The 18,436-nt window shown below is 35.6% G+C and overlaps 1 protein-coding gene and 1 long non-coding RNA gene across 3 annotated transcripts in view; both read right to left on the reverse strand.

Annotated features, from left to right (window-relative positions):
• The window catches only part of LOC139964132 (GTPase-activating Rap/Ran-GAP domain-like protein 3), a 190,438-nt gene extending 172,231 nt beyond the window's left edge, over window positions 1-18,207 (reverse strand). Inside the window, exons 1-2 of one of the 2 annotated variants that reach the window (XM_071965492.1) lie at window positions 18,092-18,207; window positions 17,340-17,550 (exon numbers count right to left, since the gene is read on the reverse strand). In XM_071965492.1, the coding sequence (XP_071821593.1) occupies window positions 17,340-17,536 (197 nt within the window). In that variant the 5' untranslated portion in view covers window positions 17,537-17,550; window positions 18,092-18,207. Of the gene's footprint in view, window positions 1-17,339; window positions 17,552-18,091 lie in introns of those variants that run through there. The other variant, XM_071965493.1, reaches the window with a different exon arrangement.
• On the reverse strand, window positions 4,678-7,960 carry LOC139964053 (uncharacterized). The gene is made up of 2 exons (XR_011791819.1): window positions 7,439-7,960; window positions 4,678-5,784 (listed from the first exon to the last, which is right to left on the reverse strand). It is a non-coding gene; the product is annotated as an uncharacterized lncRNA (long non-coding RNA).
• Window positions 18,208-18,436: the final 229 nt, after the last annotated feature.

Consider the following 18,436-nt stretch of genomic DNA (forward strand, 5'->3'; position numbering starts at 1 on the left):
AAAGAGTTGATTGTGTAATAATAAGGTGTAATGTGTAAATCGCCTGTGCCATAGGGGTACGAACTATATCTAATAGCATGATTTATAGCGAAATTATACTTATTTCAGGTATAGCATAAAGTTTATTGCTGTGTATTTGGCCACGAATATGTCACCATCATGGCAGTTTACGATGAACAGTTCTGCCTTTCTGATTTCTTCTATAATCAACAAGTAAATCCACTTCCATTTCCTTAAGAAACGGAATATGAAGGTGAGGTCGAGACCTTGCATGTCATCAGTATTGTCCTCAAATATGCTAGAAAATTCAAATAATGGTCACTCAATTTCCAACTTCAACAATCATTTTAAGTTCTGCCACCCACAAAGTATCTTTCCTCATTGAAACATTGAATTTTCTAATTGTCTAACATTATTGTCGACATTATAGGAAATAGTTTGTTAGATTCAGATCCAGAACCTCCAATTATAAAATACTCCTCAACACTTTTGGCAGTGCTTATAGCATGCTAAAGATTGAAGGTCTAATAGAGTGTTCAACTGCGAGGGAGCAGAGTGTTTAGAAAATTGAGTTATACCCATTGCTTTCATAGCAATACGGTGGCTTAATAGGAACATAGGAAAAAATATAATGGTCGGAATCTAAATATTTTGACTTTTTAATCTCAATATGTTGACTTATTATATCAATTGTTTGACTTTTTATCTCAATTTTTTCTTTCCTATGTCCCTATTAAGCCACCGTGTAGCAGGTATATTACGTAGCATAAAAGATTTCACATTCCTTGAAGTAAGGGAACTGTATAAAGCCAATTAACAAAAAAATAATAAATTCAGTATGCAACAAAGACAACGGTCACCAACATTGTAACTGAAAACATCTTGTTGTGTGCAAGTTCAACATACATAACCTACTTTAGTGTGTGGAACGTTTGGCTGTTGGTCTTCAAGGACACACATAAAATAGGCATACCAATAATAATGATATTTCCGTCTGGATATTTCAATTTCAGTCAAACGTTATCCAGCAAAGTCGTTACAATCAATGCTGCATAGCTGATAAGTTAGCTTGTTTGTGCACAACATGGAAAAAAGAGTAATTATGACTTTATTTGACTGTTTGAGAAAAAAAGAACATATTGATCGATCATGATCGAAAATGAAAAAGTTATTGGGATATATAAGATGAATTGGCTTGTCAAAATATAGCTGGCATTTGGCTGAGAAAACAAGGCTTCCTGCAGTTTTAAGTTGTTGCTTTTGGAACAACCATGAATAAATCAATGTTGTATATTCATATACAGCTGAAAGGTAAATTGGTCTCTAATGATTTGCCGGGGTAAGTTATAATGGTAAATTTGTACCGACAGTGGGAAGCTGACTGTCAGGTCAGTGGTTAGCATCTTGAGACATCTGCGTTTTATAGACTGAGCGATCGTTCGAGTGGAAATAACATATAACCCTGGAAAAGTATAGAAAGACACAAACGTTGTGGAAACAAACAATAAGAAGCAGAATCTACAAAAACAATTTACAATACAATGAATAGGGATGTGTAAATATATGCGAGAGCGTTGAACGAGTACGTGCATGCTCCTTTTGTCCACTTTGCTAAAAGTAAAATCTTGCTTTCAATAGGACTCGTTCGTTTATAGATTACTTAGGATAGGCTTTAAATCAACGTATTTGTTTCAATCTCTATAGACATACTGTACGTTATTTACACGTATATTTTATATATTTACATATTTTATATTAATATATATATATATATATATATATATATATATATTTATATTTATATAATGATAATAATTATATGTCACCAAAACAGAACTAGTATTGTTCGATAAATGTGACAAACGTCTACATTGGAATTACGACCTTCCTACCGGTTTCGAACCTCTGGACATACAATCAGCGTCCATAGCCTATAGTGGTTAGGGTATCCGCATATAAAGCGGGAGGCCCTGGATTTTCAAACTCACATACAATTTCAATTATATATATATATATATATATAGCTCCGTACATATAACGTTATACTGCCGAGGGAAATGCTGTGCATAATTTATCTGCATACTAGTACAAAAGCGACACACTACATATGGTATAATAGATGAGAAATTCATATTATTAAAAATTCATAACTTCCCCGTTCCGCTTTAAAATCGCTTATTAACGCGTTGCGTCGGTCGGATGGTTATGTTTACGTAGTACTACAAACATACTTTTGCGAAATAGGAATAACAACCAATCCCGCTCTAAAGATGCAATGGCACGTATAGGCAATGTATGTATTTTCACCCACGGGCAACACAACACTGTGAACATTTCCCAATTGTTCTCTTGTTTGTGATCAAATATGCGTTTGAATCCTTCACCATTTAAAGGTCATAAAATATGGTTGAGTTTAGTACATAAAAAGAACAAAGGCTAAACTATAGGCGGTACTGAGCAAGCAACACTATATATGAAAAATCAGTGACGAACGCTAAAACAACTTAAGATATTTAAGTTCAGGAGACATTAATATTGACACGTTCCATGCATATACACGCATTGCTTCATATACATTAAAACTTGAGCCCTGACATATTGTTGAAAACACGATCACCATTATAGGAAATAAATGATCCCGATAGCATAGTTATAGGCTTTTCATGTTGTAATTCGAGCCCCACAATGGCAATCTGCATCGCTGTGACAACGGTAATGCATTGCTGGTTTGCCTGCTCTGCCTCTATACTACAGCATTTGCAGGGGGTGGGTTGGTAGGAAGCTTCCAAAAAGTAGGGGGCACAACATCAGAGGTGCACTTTCTCATTCCAAAACCACCACTCGTTATGCTATAAACCGATACACACCCGCCTTTTTATCAAATATATATGATGCGTTAGTTTGCTATCAATACTCTCTTAAAATGAGAGACTGAAATTTCAGTCTAATCGACTGAAATTTCAGTCTAATGATGGATGGGATAAGGGATCAGACTACTTAGACTGAATTTCAGTCTGAAATGTAAAGACTGAAGGTCAGTCTTAATTAGACTGAGTACTCTGCAGTCTAATAGACTGAAAATCAAACCACTTTAGACTGAACAGTCAGCAGTTTAGACTGATTTATTGCAGCACCAGTCTTAATTAGATTGAATACGCTCAGTCTATTAGACTGATATCAGACTGAACAGTCGCTCCTTTAGACTGAATTATTACACATCACAGCTATACTGTCAATCTTATAAACTGCAAATCCTGGATTGAACAAGCTTTTCTATTGATCCTCCGTGTTAGCTTGGTGCTGGAATTCTTCAATATAGATGCATTTAAGGCCATCAAAGACAACATTCAATGATCTGTTAATGCAGGGGAATTTACTGAAAGGTGCTACTTCATTGGGTGACTTCGCCTTCACATCCAATCATGTTAGGCTATAAAGACCAGAAAATCGTTGTGACAGTCACACACAAAGTACATTAAAAATGGTATTCCATCAAGAAATATAATTGTCAATATCCACCGAACAGTAATTTTATTGCCACTAACTCACTAATATATTCTTATAGAATTTTCGTTATCATATTAAAAAAAAAACAGAAATCAAAACTACAATATTCTGAAGGATGTTCAACACAACATGTTATCTTTCCAACAAACGTTCAAATTAAAAAGATGCTTTACATAACAGTGACATATTTTCAGTTCAATATTAATCTGTCAAATTTCTGCTTGAATTGGGCCATCTAAAATGTTCTTTAATTTTTTTGAAAAAGGATTAGGTGAGTTGAGAACAGATCAGTGGTGTCGCCAATGGGTGGCCTGGGGAACCCCTCCCCCAAGAGGGAATTCACAAATAGACATATCACCAACCAAAATTCATATGTCTGGCAACACCACTGCAACAGAAAGCACTTTAAATTCTTTGTATATTACCACCAGGTGGTAATACCCTGGAATTCATTGACAACACAGCTGTAAATTGAGTCGTTATATACCCAGCTGATCCCATCTCCCGATCTCACTGAACTTTAAATTTTCCACTGTAAAGGATATATAGTAACTATACGATCCTGCCTTTACAAAAGGGATAGGATGGAAACACGACGATAGTACAATGGATCTGGTACATTGCCTTTTTTCCAGTTGTAAATCATTAATGTATAGAAGCAACAATTTCTTAGAATGATTTCAAAATGGGGAAAACATATGACAAATTTTCAGCAGGTTATTTATAAAATATTAGGAATGGTTAAACTATATATCAGTGCCGTCAACATTTAAATACTTTGTGTTTCAATGATATAGATTGGCGATTGCTGAAAGTCATTATCCAGCACACACAAAGCAACATATTACAAGCAGTTAACAGAATGGCACTAACTTCATAATGGCTATTAGATAAACATGAATTATTATATACTGCATTCACAATTTCATGATATGGCATTCATATAAAGCAAATTTGTATGCAAAAACAGCACATGTGACTATTATACCACCCTCAATTATTTCTTAACTTTCTGATAGTAATCATGTATAGTGATTTTGATTGGGATTTCAATCAAATTTTGAAGTTTTATAAATTATCTGACGTGAATCATTTAATGTCGGGCTCAAGCTGAAAAAAAAATGTGACTCAAAGTCGACTAAAAAATAATGAGGAAAGGATATTCTCAAATGGAATTTTCTACAGTTACTGAATTTATAATAATCAGGTTACTTGCTTTTCATGGCACAAGTTATGGAATATTGTGCATAATAAATAATATTAGCTTAATTAATTGCTTAATTAAATAAACCTTCAACATAGTGAGTGCAGTGAAATGTGGGAACATTAAAGTAAACATTAAAATAACATGCTCGAAAAATCATACAACAAAGTTTTTTTGGCAACTAGGTGTTTGTTTAATTACATTCATAATTAGATCAGTATCATTAAAAAACATTTTTGACAACCAAAAATCAATGAAATATTTATTTCTGGAGCCCTATTCATATAAAACTGTTGGTAAACTCTGGGTAATCAATTTAACATTTTAGGGTATGTGTTAGTTACTCCTTAAAGGTATTGAAGACTTGTCCCAAACAGCATGCAGCCATCTGAAAAAGTTAACTTTCTGTTGCTTGCAAGTGATGTTTGTTCGTGTCGCTAACAAAGACAGACAGTAATGAAACGTGATACCTTGATATCTTTAGCTGGACCTGAGATGTTCATCGCTGTATCGTTTATACACTGTGATGTGGGTATTGACCGCAGCTGTATGTACTGACTGTACACTAGTGTCTAATTACCGACGGTAGCAAGCTGTGTTTGTATTTTCTGGGATCGATGGCAGTGTCTAACACTTCTGTCACACCTCATTTGAAACTAGGTCAGATTACCGGCATTAGACGTTCTTTTTGCGCGAGTCTTCACACCCTTTTAAAGTTACTCCACGCTGACAGACGGGGTTCCGGCCTACAGAGCAATAAAATGTAACATTCACTCCTTGAAATTACTCCATGCTGACTGCCCTTATTGATGTGGCAAGGATTCGGACTAGAGACTTCACTTCTGTTGGTTGCAAAATTCCATACACCATGGAAGCATGGAACTCACAGTGTAGAGGGGGTGTATAGTCTATGTTAAATGTATGTTCTACGCCTCTGTCCCTGTTGGAATGGCCAGTTTATCTGCCACAATGAAGAATTGTTTGGGGTTCAATTCTGGTCCGAGAGATAGGATGAAAGGCTGCCAATATTGTCCTTGTCTGCCCTGTGCTGCGCTCTCAATATCTGTGCCCTCCTGTTTGGTGAAGATAAAAATAAATGTGATAAAGGACAAGCAATATGGTATGAATCAAAACATTCTTAAAAAAAGATATGTTGAGAGGTAGAGTTCGATGTGGACTAGGCTAGAATAATATTTAGGAGAGAATGGAGAAAGAAGAACATGACTGGCATTGTACGAAGGAGATATATCAATTCATGAGAGGCAGCAATATGTCATCCATGGCGGGTGAGATGTGTTATGTGAAGGTGGATTCAAATTCAACCTAACATTTATGGGTTATCATGTTGATTTTGGCAGGTACATGGTTACCAAGCAAGGTTTGTTGTTAGTTGTTTTCAGAAATTTCTCTTTTGAAGGATAAATTGTTCATGACATCTCCTGATTCCATTTCATCAGCATAGAAAACCAGTGAACAAGGAATATGATTTACATTTTAGCCTACTGATTTCACTAATATGTCTATCTGCTTGTAAAAGAAACTGATTTCATAAGATTAGTGAATGGTAATATTACTGTAAAATCTTATAGTAAAGACTGATGGCCTACTATATGTTTAATAAAATAGCAAAAGCATACCAATTCTTTTCCAGTTTCCACATGATTTAAATACAATGGTAATTGTTTAACAGAATCATGATAGCTTCATGCTGTAATGGCTGTAGCAGTAACTACATTTTTTTCAAATAATTAAGGGTGCTTACAATCTATGCATAATAGTACTGTGTTTTGCAATTTCTTCAGCATTGTTATGTTCAAGTATTTGTTATGAGGTTAACCTAGCCTAGATTCATTTGGGACGATCGAGTACATATTGCAGTCCTGACAAGCGTGCTTATTCGCCCGACGATTGGGTACATATGCAGGACAGGCGGGCTAATTTGTCAGACGATCTGGTACCGTGCTAGCTTCATGCTGTAATGGCTGTAGCAGTAACTACATTTTTCAAATAATTAAGGGTGCTTACAATCTATGCATAATAGTACTGTGTTTTGCAATTTCTTCAGCATTATTATGTTCAAGTATTTGTTATGAGGTTTACCAAGCCTAGATTCATTTGGGACGATCGAGTACATATTGCAGTCCTGACAAGCGTGCTTATTCGCCCGACGATTGGGTTCATATGCAGGACAGGCGGGCTAATTTGCCCGACGATCTGGTACCGTGATAGCTTCATGCTGTAATGGCTGTAGCAGTCACTACATTTTTCAAATAATTAAGGGTGCTTACAATCTATGCATAATAGTACTTTGTTTTGCAATTTCTTGAGCATTATTATGTCCAACTATTTGTTATGAGGTTAACCTAGCCTAGGCTAGATTCATTTTGGGACGATCGAGTACATATTGCAGTCCTGACAAGCGTGCTTATTCGCCCGACGATCGGGTACATATGCAGGACAGGCGGGCTGATTTGCCCGACGATCGGGTACATATGCAGGACAGGCGGGCTGATTTGCCCGACGATCGGGTACATATTCAGGACCGGCGTGCTTATTCGCCGACGATCGTGTTAATAGGCCCCACCAATTATAACAACAGCCTAGGCCCTATTTGCTATGGTACAGCCTAGCTAGGCCTACCTCGCGCACAAGCCTAGAATAACTAACGTTACGAACTGCCAAGCTTTTATTCTGTATTAATTGGAAAACAACAAAAAACATACATACCTTTCCCTCGAAAACTGTTTTCACTTCGTGGAAACCTTTATTTGTAAGAAAAGTTCTTAAAGACTCAGCCATTGCTAATTTATAACCTTTACTCTAGCTTAGACATACGGTCGTCTGTCTCGTTCATGCCTAGCTGTGTGTACGGCGTGCGTACGTACAGTACAGCGAGTACCTGGCTAAGCGAAGAATATAGTAGTATATATGTACACAAGTTCTAGCGCTCGTTGTCACTTGTTTTTTGTGCGGCGTATTTGCAAGTTTTCGGATGACGTAGGCGCATTTCTGTTCTCTGATTGGATACATTTTTCAGTGGAATACAGAGACTGAAAATGGTAAGATGCCATGCCACATGTGATTAGCTGATTGGTTAATACAGTCAGTCCAAAACAGCGACTGAACGGTGTAACTGATAATACAGTCTAAGTAGAGTGTTTCTCAGTCTAAACTCAGTGTATAACACTGAAAAAAATTTCAGTCTCAAAGAAGACTGAATTCTTCAGTCTATCATTTTAAGAGAGTACTATTTATTGAGATTGTTAATTATTAACCTTTCTAAAAAAAGATATGGGATGCCATTTAAAAAAAAAGCATGTACAGACTAAAAATAAATAATTCAAATAAAATATTAAAATTAACAAAGGCTTAATGTATCCAAAAGACAGTTCCACATCAAAGGGCACATTTTATCTGCCAGTATAGGGCACATTTGCTATTTGGAAAAAAAAGTGGGGGGGGGGGCACGTGCCCCTAGTGCTCCCCGGCTCCTCTCCCCTGAGCATTTGTCATGAAGTGGTTCACAAAATAAGATGTTGAGTGACTATACGTTTCTTCTAGTAATCTGAGTACTACAAACGTCATAGACCTTTAAATACTGGGAAGGAGAATGATCAAACTACTTTGGACAAACGCATAAATGTAATTCACAAGATTCGCGCAGCTTTCCGAGAAACGCCGAGCGATGTTTTCAATGTAGTTTATATGTTGTAAGTAAGTGTTCGTATATCGACTGTAATCAACCACAGCCTGTACAATACGAATCAAACGAAACACCCGCCATTGAACAAAGATTCTGAAAGGCGGGCAATTCTTCTCAAATTTATAGTCAATAACTTGCTGTGGCTACTATTACAAGAGTGAATCTCCCAAATATAATAAATTGACAAAGTGTTCTTTGAATACGTTATTTAATGCAGGGCTTAGGTTATATACAATACAACAATCATGGAGCTATTGCTTCCAAAACTCCATTTGCTTAAGACCTATATGATATCTATGTCCCATTTATATTCTCCCATTATGGACACCGTGATGTATATTTTAAAGTCATATTTTATTTTCATGTAAATTAAACGAAGATATGATTCAAGTCTACACAAAGTCTTGTTTGATAGCTGCTGGCACATTTTACGATTTGGCGCTTTGCATGCATATGTACATTTTAAATACTCCACATTAAACTGTTATATTTAAACAGACGTTTTAAAGAAGTCAACTTCCTCGAGATGATGGTCCATTTCTTCCCTTTATCGCAGCGGTTAGTTAATCCAATGATTATAATGCTACCGTCATGAATTTTAAACAAATTTTGTCAACACAAATTATAAAAAAGAGGTTTGTGACCTAATTTTTCATTCCTTAAATGCAAAAGTTCATCCGCAGTAGTTCCACGAAAAAAGAAAAAAAAAATGTTTAGTTGTATAGGTTCGATTTCTGTGAGATGAATGTGATATCATCTTGTATTTAAGTGACTGCATGGGAAGCAGATTAACCGCGGTTTACTTACTGTTAAACCGGATATACTAGACAAGATCGAGTTCCACTAAAGTATATGGAGGATGTATAAACGCTTAATTAAAAAAGGGCAACAAGAATTCTAGCCATTCAATCTTAACCTTTACGAAATCTCTTTATATCGGTTGAACTTGCCGTTGCCGATGTAACATTGAAAGGTTAGCCAACAGACCAAGTAGGCGAATATCTAACTTTTACATCGGACGTCCTGACGTTAGGATCATATCAGGATTATATTTAAACGGAGAATAAAGAGGCCACAATGTATTTAAGATGAAGGGACAGACACGTGACGTAGATCATTGATGTGGATGGTGTAGGATTAGGCCTACGGGGAGTGAGATAAACGGAAGCAGGGGTGGAAGGGCTGCAGGATTAAACTCCGCAGAAGGGTAACTAACAGTCTCAGTAGGTTAAAGGGGGTAATGGGGAGTACAGGAGACGTCAGATTCTCAAATAAATTTACATCCCACAGGTTGTTTTTCTTGCAGTTAATCACCAGGCAGTAAAACGTTTGATTTTCTCTCTCTTTGATGTTATGCTTAATGGTAGTAGTCTAATACACATAAATAAGCGTACCGGGTAATTCATTTTGTAAAGACAAATTGAGTATATTTAGCGAATAAACACACGATCACATGTAGTTTGTATAGCACTGAAATCGATAATTGTTCTTCTCGTTGTCGTTATTTTCTAGCATGAATGTTAAGAGAAAACCATCTCTACACAGTACTGCACAAGACGCTGCACATCGGCGTTGCATTGAAGCATCGTTTTTTAAGTTAGTGATACATTAACACATAAACGGTAGGCCTATAGAAAAGAACACATACTGAAGCAAACCTTTTTACTGAGGGTGCTCCTTGTTTACATCAGATGTTAAAGGGGACACAAACCCAACCATCAATATTGTTCTATATGATATAGGTAACCACCATGAACAATTTCCGAAAACAGATCAGATATGGAAAAACATATTCCTTTTAAGAGATATCCCACATACTTAATGTTCCTAGACACACAACACTGAAGACTTGATCAAGTCCTAATATCATCAGCGCCACATGTGCTTCAATTTAGTTCCCTCTCTAATTTATTTTTTATTTTTTTAAATTTTCCGACTTATTTATAACAATGTTTATGGAGATGGGTGCTGCAATTGCTAATTTTTAACTGTTCAAGCTGTGTACAACACGTATTGAAGGCATTGGTTTCAGTGTCAACACTATTAACATTCTACCAAAGTTGATAATATGAAATTAAAGAAGAAGCCAAAAATACATAAACCAATCTAATTTCACAATTATGATATACAAAGATTTACACGTATAGATACAAGTCATTAGTTTATATTTAAACAAAGTATATATTTCGTCGTGTTACTGGTCCTCTCTCTATAATGCTTCATACTCAGGGGTTTACATTTTAGAACTTCTCCATATTGTCTTTAAGTTGTACACAGATAAACCGTGGAGGAAGTGGCAGGGATATTAAAGAGCTTTACTAATAATCTTCTCCCTAGTTCTTTCTCTACATTCTATGTCAACTAACAAGTATGTTGACGGTTATTATACTAGGAAAGCATGCAATCTGCGTGTCACTTATTGATGTACCTCCTTGTTAAAAGAGAGTCTAACTTCCCGCTTGAATACCTTACATATCAGCCGATTCACACAGAGATTACAGTAACTGCTGTAAATGTAAAGTTTTGTACCACAGTAAATACCAGATCGTGCTGACATATCTGATAAATCGGTAGCATGTGCTATTAAGTTTACAGTAAGAACTGAGGATATGTGTAATCCCAATAAATCCCAAATAACTGGATTTGTTGGAATTACACATATCCTCAGTTCTTACTGTAATCCTAATAGCACGTGCTACCGAATAGCACAATACAGTTTTTACTGTGGTACAAAACTTAAGATTTACAGTAGTAATTGTGTTCTCTATATATGTGTATCAGGTGTATATATATTTGAAAACCAAACTTTCAGTTCTTTCTTCAGAGGTCAGCTTAGAAGGTACTTCAAATGTTTCTGTCAAGTGCAACCCTCTTACTTTCTAATCTTTTGGCGAGGGGAGTGGGTGGGATGGGCCTGAGGTTGGGTCATTGTTCTAAACTGTCTTAAGTTGTTTACTGTTTTCTTGTTCTAGGTGTGATCTACTTGTCAGGTCTACAAGGGTTTTCCATTTTAATTCCTTTCGCTTTTACAAGTCTTGTTCGTCCTATGTGCATGTGTTACCGTATGTATTATCTGCAAAATCAACAACAAATAAACTGGACTGAACTGTACAGAAGGTGTAATATTTTAACTAGGCAAAAAGTTGACAATTATTATTAAAAGAAGGAATGAAACTTGCAGCTAAAAGACTCTGAGAAATAACATTATCTTCACTTCAGTGTGCTAAAATTTCCAATAAGTTGTAAAAAGGACAAGTACAAGAAATAAAATATCATTTTCTCAATGAGTGCGTGTAACTTTAAGAATGGGAGGAAAGTTCGTGTAACATCTGGAACATGAATGGTCATTTTTAGATTTTATTTTGTAATTTGGGGATATGTTGATAACGTTCAATACGCTCGTCTCCTATAGTAAAAATACATACGATGTTGCATTTGCACAGATGGTCGATTCTTTCTCCAAATGCAACAAAATGGCCCTAACGTAATGATGGTAAAATTGCCAATACTTATTATTCGTAGTATAACATTGCACGTGTTCTGTGAAGTTTGTGCATCATCAAATCGCGTAAACCTATATAGGCAACAACAATCTGTCCAGGGGTCTCAGATTTTCAATATTTTCTCACAAATGGCGCTCCCCAGCGTTTCAACGGAATATGCTGCCACATAGGTGGCAATGTGTGTGCTCTGCACACAGATTCCTGAATTAAAGTAACACAACCGCGTGAAACCGCTCACTAAAATTGAACCCCCCGGGTGCTTGAACTTGCTGCTTGAGTGACTATTTCAAGGTTTCACTCGTGCAGTGTCACGGAACGAACACATTTATTTGTTTTGCTTGTAACGTCTGATGTTTGTTTCAAATGATCTATTCGTCAATTTAATTACGGACAAAATCGTATATATATATATACTACTTGTGATTAACTCATCGCTACTAAAACTCATAGCAACATCTTGTCAAGTTTCGCGGAACTAGAACGGACATATATCGCAACCCTTTGTCAATGTTGTCTTCGCATGTTAGCCCCATTAATAAACCACTTTCAGAACCGCATGTTGATATGTAGTTCTGGAAAGACTGATTATCATGAATGATTATGAAGAAGCCATTCATTAAGAAGATCATTACCTGTGTTTCATGTGGAGTATATATAATTCGTAATCTAATATCTTAGGCCTTATAACTAGTTTTTTTCTTCTAAATTTAGTTCCCCCTTCACTTTGGCAACAGGTGGTATTCGTAAATGCAATCATTATATGTTATTTCGCGTAGAAACAATAATGTCAGACCTCTTGAGTTTCTGTCTAGGCAGCAAAACTATAGAAAGAACATAAAATATTCATTTGATTCATCGATAGTTTGTTATTTATTTCTAAGCCTGCCAACTTCGGTTAATATACGAGCTTAATTATATACCATCGTCTAGGTAACCAACGAGAACAGATCTAGATTATTGACGTAAATTTGATGAAATGAACTGTGAACATGATAGTGACGGATAAATTGTCAAAGCCTGCACGTGATAACTGATGTGGATCTGCACGTGCGCACGTTTCACAGTTTGAACCCAGCAGTATTAGGCCTATTAATCTTTTAAAATATGTAAGTTTTCCTTTTTTCTTTTTCCCATTTTTGCATTCTTTTCTTATAAGTATTATTATATAGATGACCTCTTTCGGTAGAAAATATTCTCCTACTTTGTCTGTTATATATTCTAGTTATCAACTGTTATTAAGTCATTCATTCCATTTGTTTGCTCAATTCACTTATGCGTATTAGGAAGAGTATATACATATAGAAATTAGATGCATTTGTGTTCTACTGCCGGTTTTCCGTCGTTCAACAATGAAGCGCAAGGAAGCGCAAACGTCTAGCAAATATGAATTCCAGGACACTGGTGTGTAATGACAGACGCAATTAGTGGCAGTTCGTGTCGCTAGGTGAGGGGGGAAGAGGTGGACGGGGTAAGTTTGTTTCTGCATGGAGCAAACTGTGCATTTTGTTCTATCGAATTCGATTCCAGTCTTTGTGTTTTAAAGACTGTGAAAAGTCCAATCTTCCTAAACAGGGTCAATCCGCGAGAAGGTATACAGGAGATAATCGGTTCCGCATAATTACTACCTGCACACTATTCGTGTCGATTCTCCATTGTATAGTTGTATAATAATAAAATACAGAAGAGTGATTTTGGAACACTAATGTGAACCATATATGCAATTATGCGCACGAGGTAAATCTGCTCGTGTCTGGCTTTTGATCGAATGTATGTACAATGTTAATTGAAGGAAGTTTTATTCAAATCGAGAGCGGTCTCAGTCAGTGGAGAAGGAAGCACTGTTTCATGCATTATAGTTTAAAGGAAAAAGAAGGATGTCAATTTATCAATTTCGTTGAAAGTTTTCAAAAGAAACCCCAACGATACCTTGAAATTAAAAACCATGCATGCTTTCTAAAAAAAAAAAATGTTAAACCATATATTTAACTAAAAGGTTAATTGAAAATCGAACCAGTCTTATCATTCATAAACAATAGGCTATTTAAAATGAAATGTATCCAGATACTCCTTTTTTTTTTACGGTCACTTAACAGATTTAGACGATCCCATGGAGCCTCAATATAGCTAAAAGCATATACAGGTGGAAAATTGGGTTATGTAAACTCAACGGAAGCATTCACAAATCTCTTTTTGTGATCTTTTGTATGATTCTATGGACAGGGATGTCACATCAGCTTATTGCCTGATGTCAATCAATAAAGCCAGCAGTGGTAGTCAATGACCTATACCTTCTCATTGTTTTGATGGCGGTTGGCGAAGGTCAGGTTGTTCAGGTTTTTAACTGGATTTCATGCTTATATTAAGATGAATGATTTTAAGATAGTTTTACTTCCCCGTCAATTTGTGAGTCCTGAAAATACTTCAAGCAAAAAAGAAGAAGAAGAAAAATGCTCCCGGGGAGGACACTGACATTTTGTCAGCAGCAAGTCTGTCTTGTAATAATTCCAAGATGTAGAAGAATATTTAGACGACAGTTAATATCTTAAAGGACAGTGGTTGTCATATTATTAACATATTTTTTTTATATTAGATATGATTTTTTTAGTTATTCTTTAGGAAGTTCTCGGGTATTTTGAAAGGCCATTGGCATTTTCAAATTTAAAACTAGAATTTTTAAACTGTGTGCAAAATAATAACAAGCTATGATTATTTCCCGTTGTTATTGAAGTATGTTTAGAACGAGAGAGGCATAATGTATATACTGCCATCTGTCCCGTCTTGATGAGTAATAAACTGCATTTTCTATCCTTGCTGTAAAGCTCCCCCTAAACAGCATGTAGAAATATATTGATACCAGAAATGATGGAGTATTAATTTGATTTTACAAACATGATCATAGTTCCTTACAAGTTCAGACCTGCCCAAAAGTTATAGATGATTATTTTAGATGATTTAAAATATGTTTTTTTGTTGTTGAAATTACGTATAACAAGTATTCACCTTCCAGATGATCACCGATAGTAGCGTATTGTGAAATCAGCAAGCATCAAAATTAATATTCATTTGTTGAATACTGTAAACTGCTATCTTTCCATGTTTTATTTCTGTAACACCTTGAAGTTGTCAGAAACGACTCTTTTAAACATGCAGCTGAGGTTCACAAGCTATATTTATTGAACTATCTAGTCTAAGAGACTGAACATAAGGTCAGTTCCTTAGATTCAGCCACAAAAAGCTGTTATGGTCCGAATGACATCTTTACAATCTTTTACCAAATTTACCAGTGGGCAAATGATGCTGAATATGATCCCAAATATACTCTGCTATTTAGATTAAGTTAAAAGAACATGACTTGGTTAAGTTATTAGAATGGATAAAACAATGGATTAACATAAACATTAAAGCCTGTATGGGGAAGCATGGTCATCAAGCTTGCCTTAAAGGAGCAGTCCAGAGAGTTGACTTATTTTTTTTAAGGTGACTAATCTTGAAAACCGAGATATACATATTCTAGTACTCGAATGTTTCCTTTTTGCTTGTACATTAGTAACATATCAAGACGATAGTTCTACTTAAAGTCATCATTTAAAGAATAGAGTCTGATCAGGTAGACCATTCCTTTTTTCTTTCAATCATGCAATCAAAGTAGTAAAACAAACTCAAATCCGTTCTAATAATTCCAATCAATTATACGTTTCCACTGGAACTAAGCATTTGGTAATCATCATTGTACATATATCTATATACAATTCCCTTTTCACCAGAATAATTACACAATATAGAGGTTGTTTATAAAGTCTTAGTACTCTCGTTATTATTACAGCGTTTTTGTTTTTATTCACAAATTGTTCATTATGACGTCAGCGAAATGAACACTATACGAAATTCCCCTTTCATTTGCATTCTATTCGATACACAGAGCCCGGTAAGTGATATGCTCTGGCTAGTCCACACTGTTTACATTTTATAATTTTCAACATTTTAATAAACAGCAAACCTCCTTTCCCACTTTACTTAGGTCAAATTTATACTTAAGGGTTTACCTGAAGGAATATCCAGTAAACCGACATTTGTATTTAATTTTGGGCTATAACTTGTTTGTCAACAGAACTTAATCGTGTATTATTTACATATTATTAACTACCAATCAATCAATCAATCAAACAAACGTAACAATTGTTTGAATACAAGCATTGAGCTGCTTTAAATTATGAACATGTATACAGCCATTGTGTTTCGTTGGTTCGTTTTATTTGAATACCCCTATTTCCTCAGTCATAATTCCAACTACGGTGCAGGGTTGCAAAAACATATCACCATTTCGTGGGAGGAAATGGATGAAACTCGCTTTCTCTCTATAATTTTGGTTTCTTCGAACGTTGTATCATGGCCGGGAAAGTAAAGTGGTAGATATGATAGGATATTGATTATCTTCTACACACACTCGTTTACTAATACTTTTGGAAATACATTCATAAGAGAGAATCTCTACAGTCAGCTTCTGGAGATTCGCTCAATAATTGAATTATCGCATATAGAAATATTGCAGTCTGAGAGAAATCACACACGGCTACAAAACCCACACGTCACTATTTCACCATAAGTACTTTGAGGCCCACTGAAGTATGAATTATTGACGTGTTTGTTACTTCGAAGTGAATTAAACTTGCCAGTATATACGTCTGCAATATATTGGAGGTAAATTTCTTCATGTTATCTGGATATAATCTTCAAATCTTAAAAACAAAAATTTCTTGTATCTATATAGGTCTATACAATGATATATGCCTTTATCACACAATAAATTAAAACATTAGAAAGACAAACGTGTGCAGTGTGTTCAAATTGCTGTTTCATAACACACCTGCATATATACAGAGCGAACGTTTAAGTAAACCAGTGTGGGCGCTACACTATAATCTTGTAAATGTCAAATCGTAATTTAATTACCAATAGTATGCTTTTCACCCACGCTTTACTTCTTATTCTTCTCCAGCTTCATCTCGTCTCTTTGACATAATTTACATCGAAATGGTACAAAAATAATGCGAGAAGTTAGGTTTAGGTACCCAATGAATAGATATACATATACCTATACCTATACATATATTGGTACGTACGAACGTATACACATATAGGTAAAACGGAGGGCTTTGAGAGAATGGGAAAATGTCTCTAATGCGTCTGGGTTTAAGCATAGCCTTAGATCAAAGGAACTTATAAACCATTCGTCATAACACTTTAATGACAGGCTACGTTCACATGTCCACAAAATGATTGACATCATTTACACAAATTAACTCTCGACAAGCAGAATGATATAATGTTTCGATGTGCTGCATGGTTGTCTCACAGTGATTGTACTCATTAAACATGTGTAATGTGATGAGAACACCAAATTTAATATGTATAAGAGACTTACCCATCTAAGGAATCGTCATCCATATCTGCAACCTTGTGTAACCCACCGTCGATTTCTTCCGCAATACTTGCCATGGGCCAAAGAAAACACACGGAGTCCCGTACCATCTGTCTAAAATGAGCTCCCAACATTGAATCTTGCTCCACTGTGTTAAACTTAGGAAGAACTCCTCTCCGAGGGACCACATGGGTATCCATTTTTTATCTTTTCCCTTCAAAACATCAAATGAATGCACGAAAAAGAACAAGAAAAGAACTTGCTTGAATATTGCCACAAAGTACGCTCGATGATATATATATATATTTACCGATGTTAAGCTTCTCTGTCTCTAAGCTTTACAACCTCTTAATGTCTATAGTTTCCGCGGTACAGATAAAATACATTGTAAGTGACAGAAAAGCTCTGTTCTTCCCGGAATAATTGCACTTCACACGACTTCCAATGCCTAATTACTCCATTTTCTCCACTCACTCTTGCAAAGTGAGAAACATTTGCCCTGACATATCTTTGTACTTTAACAGCGACCGAAAATAGGTATATGTGACGATCGCAGAGTCGTTTGCCGAAAGAAAGGCAGACGATATAACTACTGACTTTACTTATTTTTTTATTTTGCTTAAAGAAGTGCAGAAATTGTCTCTGAATATATGATTGATCACTAGTAATCATCCAAGCGGTGTCTGGTTAAGTGAAGTAGATGAAAATTCAACGATTGTGCTCTTCTCTTACAGTGGAATGAACAACATATTCACCTCTTGTGTTCTTCGGAAATCCAACTACTAGTATACGTGGTAAGAAATCAAACACGAAATTGTAAGGACGACATCAGGAGCCGCAAACATCCAGGAGTAATATATCTTCGTTATCTAATATTGAAATTATAAAGCAACAATAAAAGAAAACCGTGTTATTATACGTCGATGATATAATTGCTTGACATGTTTAACTATATAAGATGAAAAAAAGGTGGCTACTTACAGTCATAGTAGCAGCCTGAACAATTTAAAATGTTATCGTTAAAATTGTAAATCTTGTCGTGCGCGGAATAGCTTATATACCACTACAGTATATGCGAACTGGTGGGCATGTATATAACT

This window comes from Apostichopus japonicus, chromosome 22, assembly GCF_037975245.1.
Source record: "Apostichopus japonicus isolate 1M-3 chromosome 22, ASM3797524v1, whole genome shotgun sequence".
Taxonomy (NCBI): domain Eukaryota; kingdom Metazoa; phylum Echinodermata; class Holothuroidea; order Aspidochirotida; family Stichopodidae; genus Apostichopus; species Apostichopus japonicus.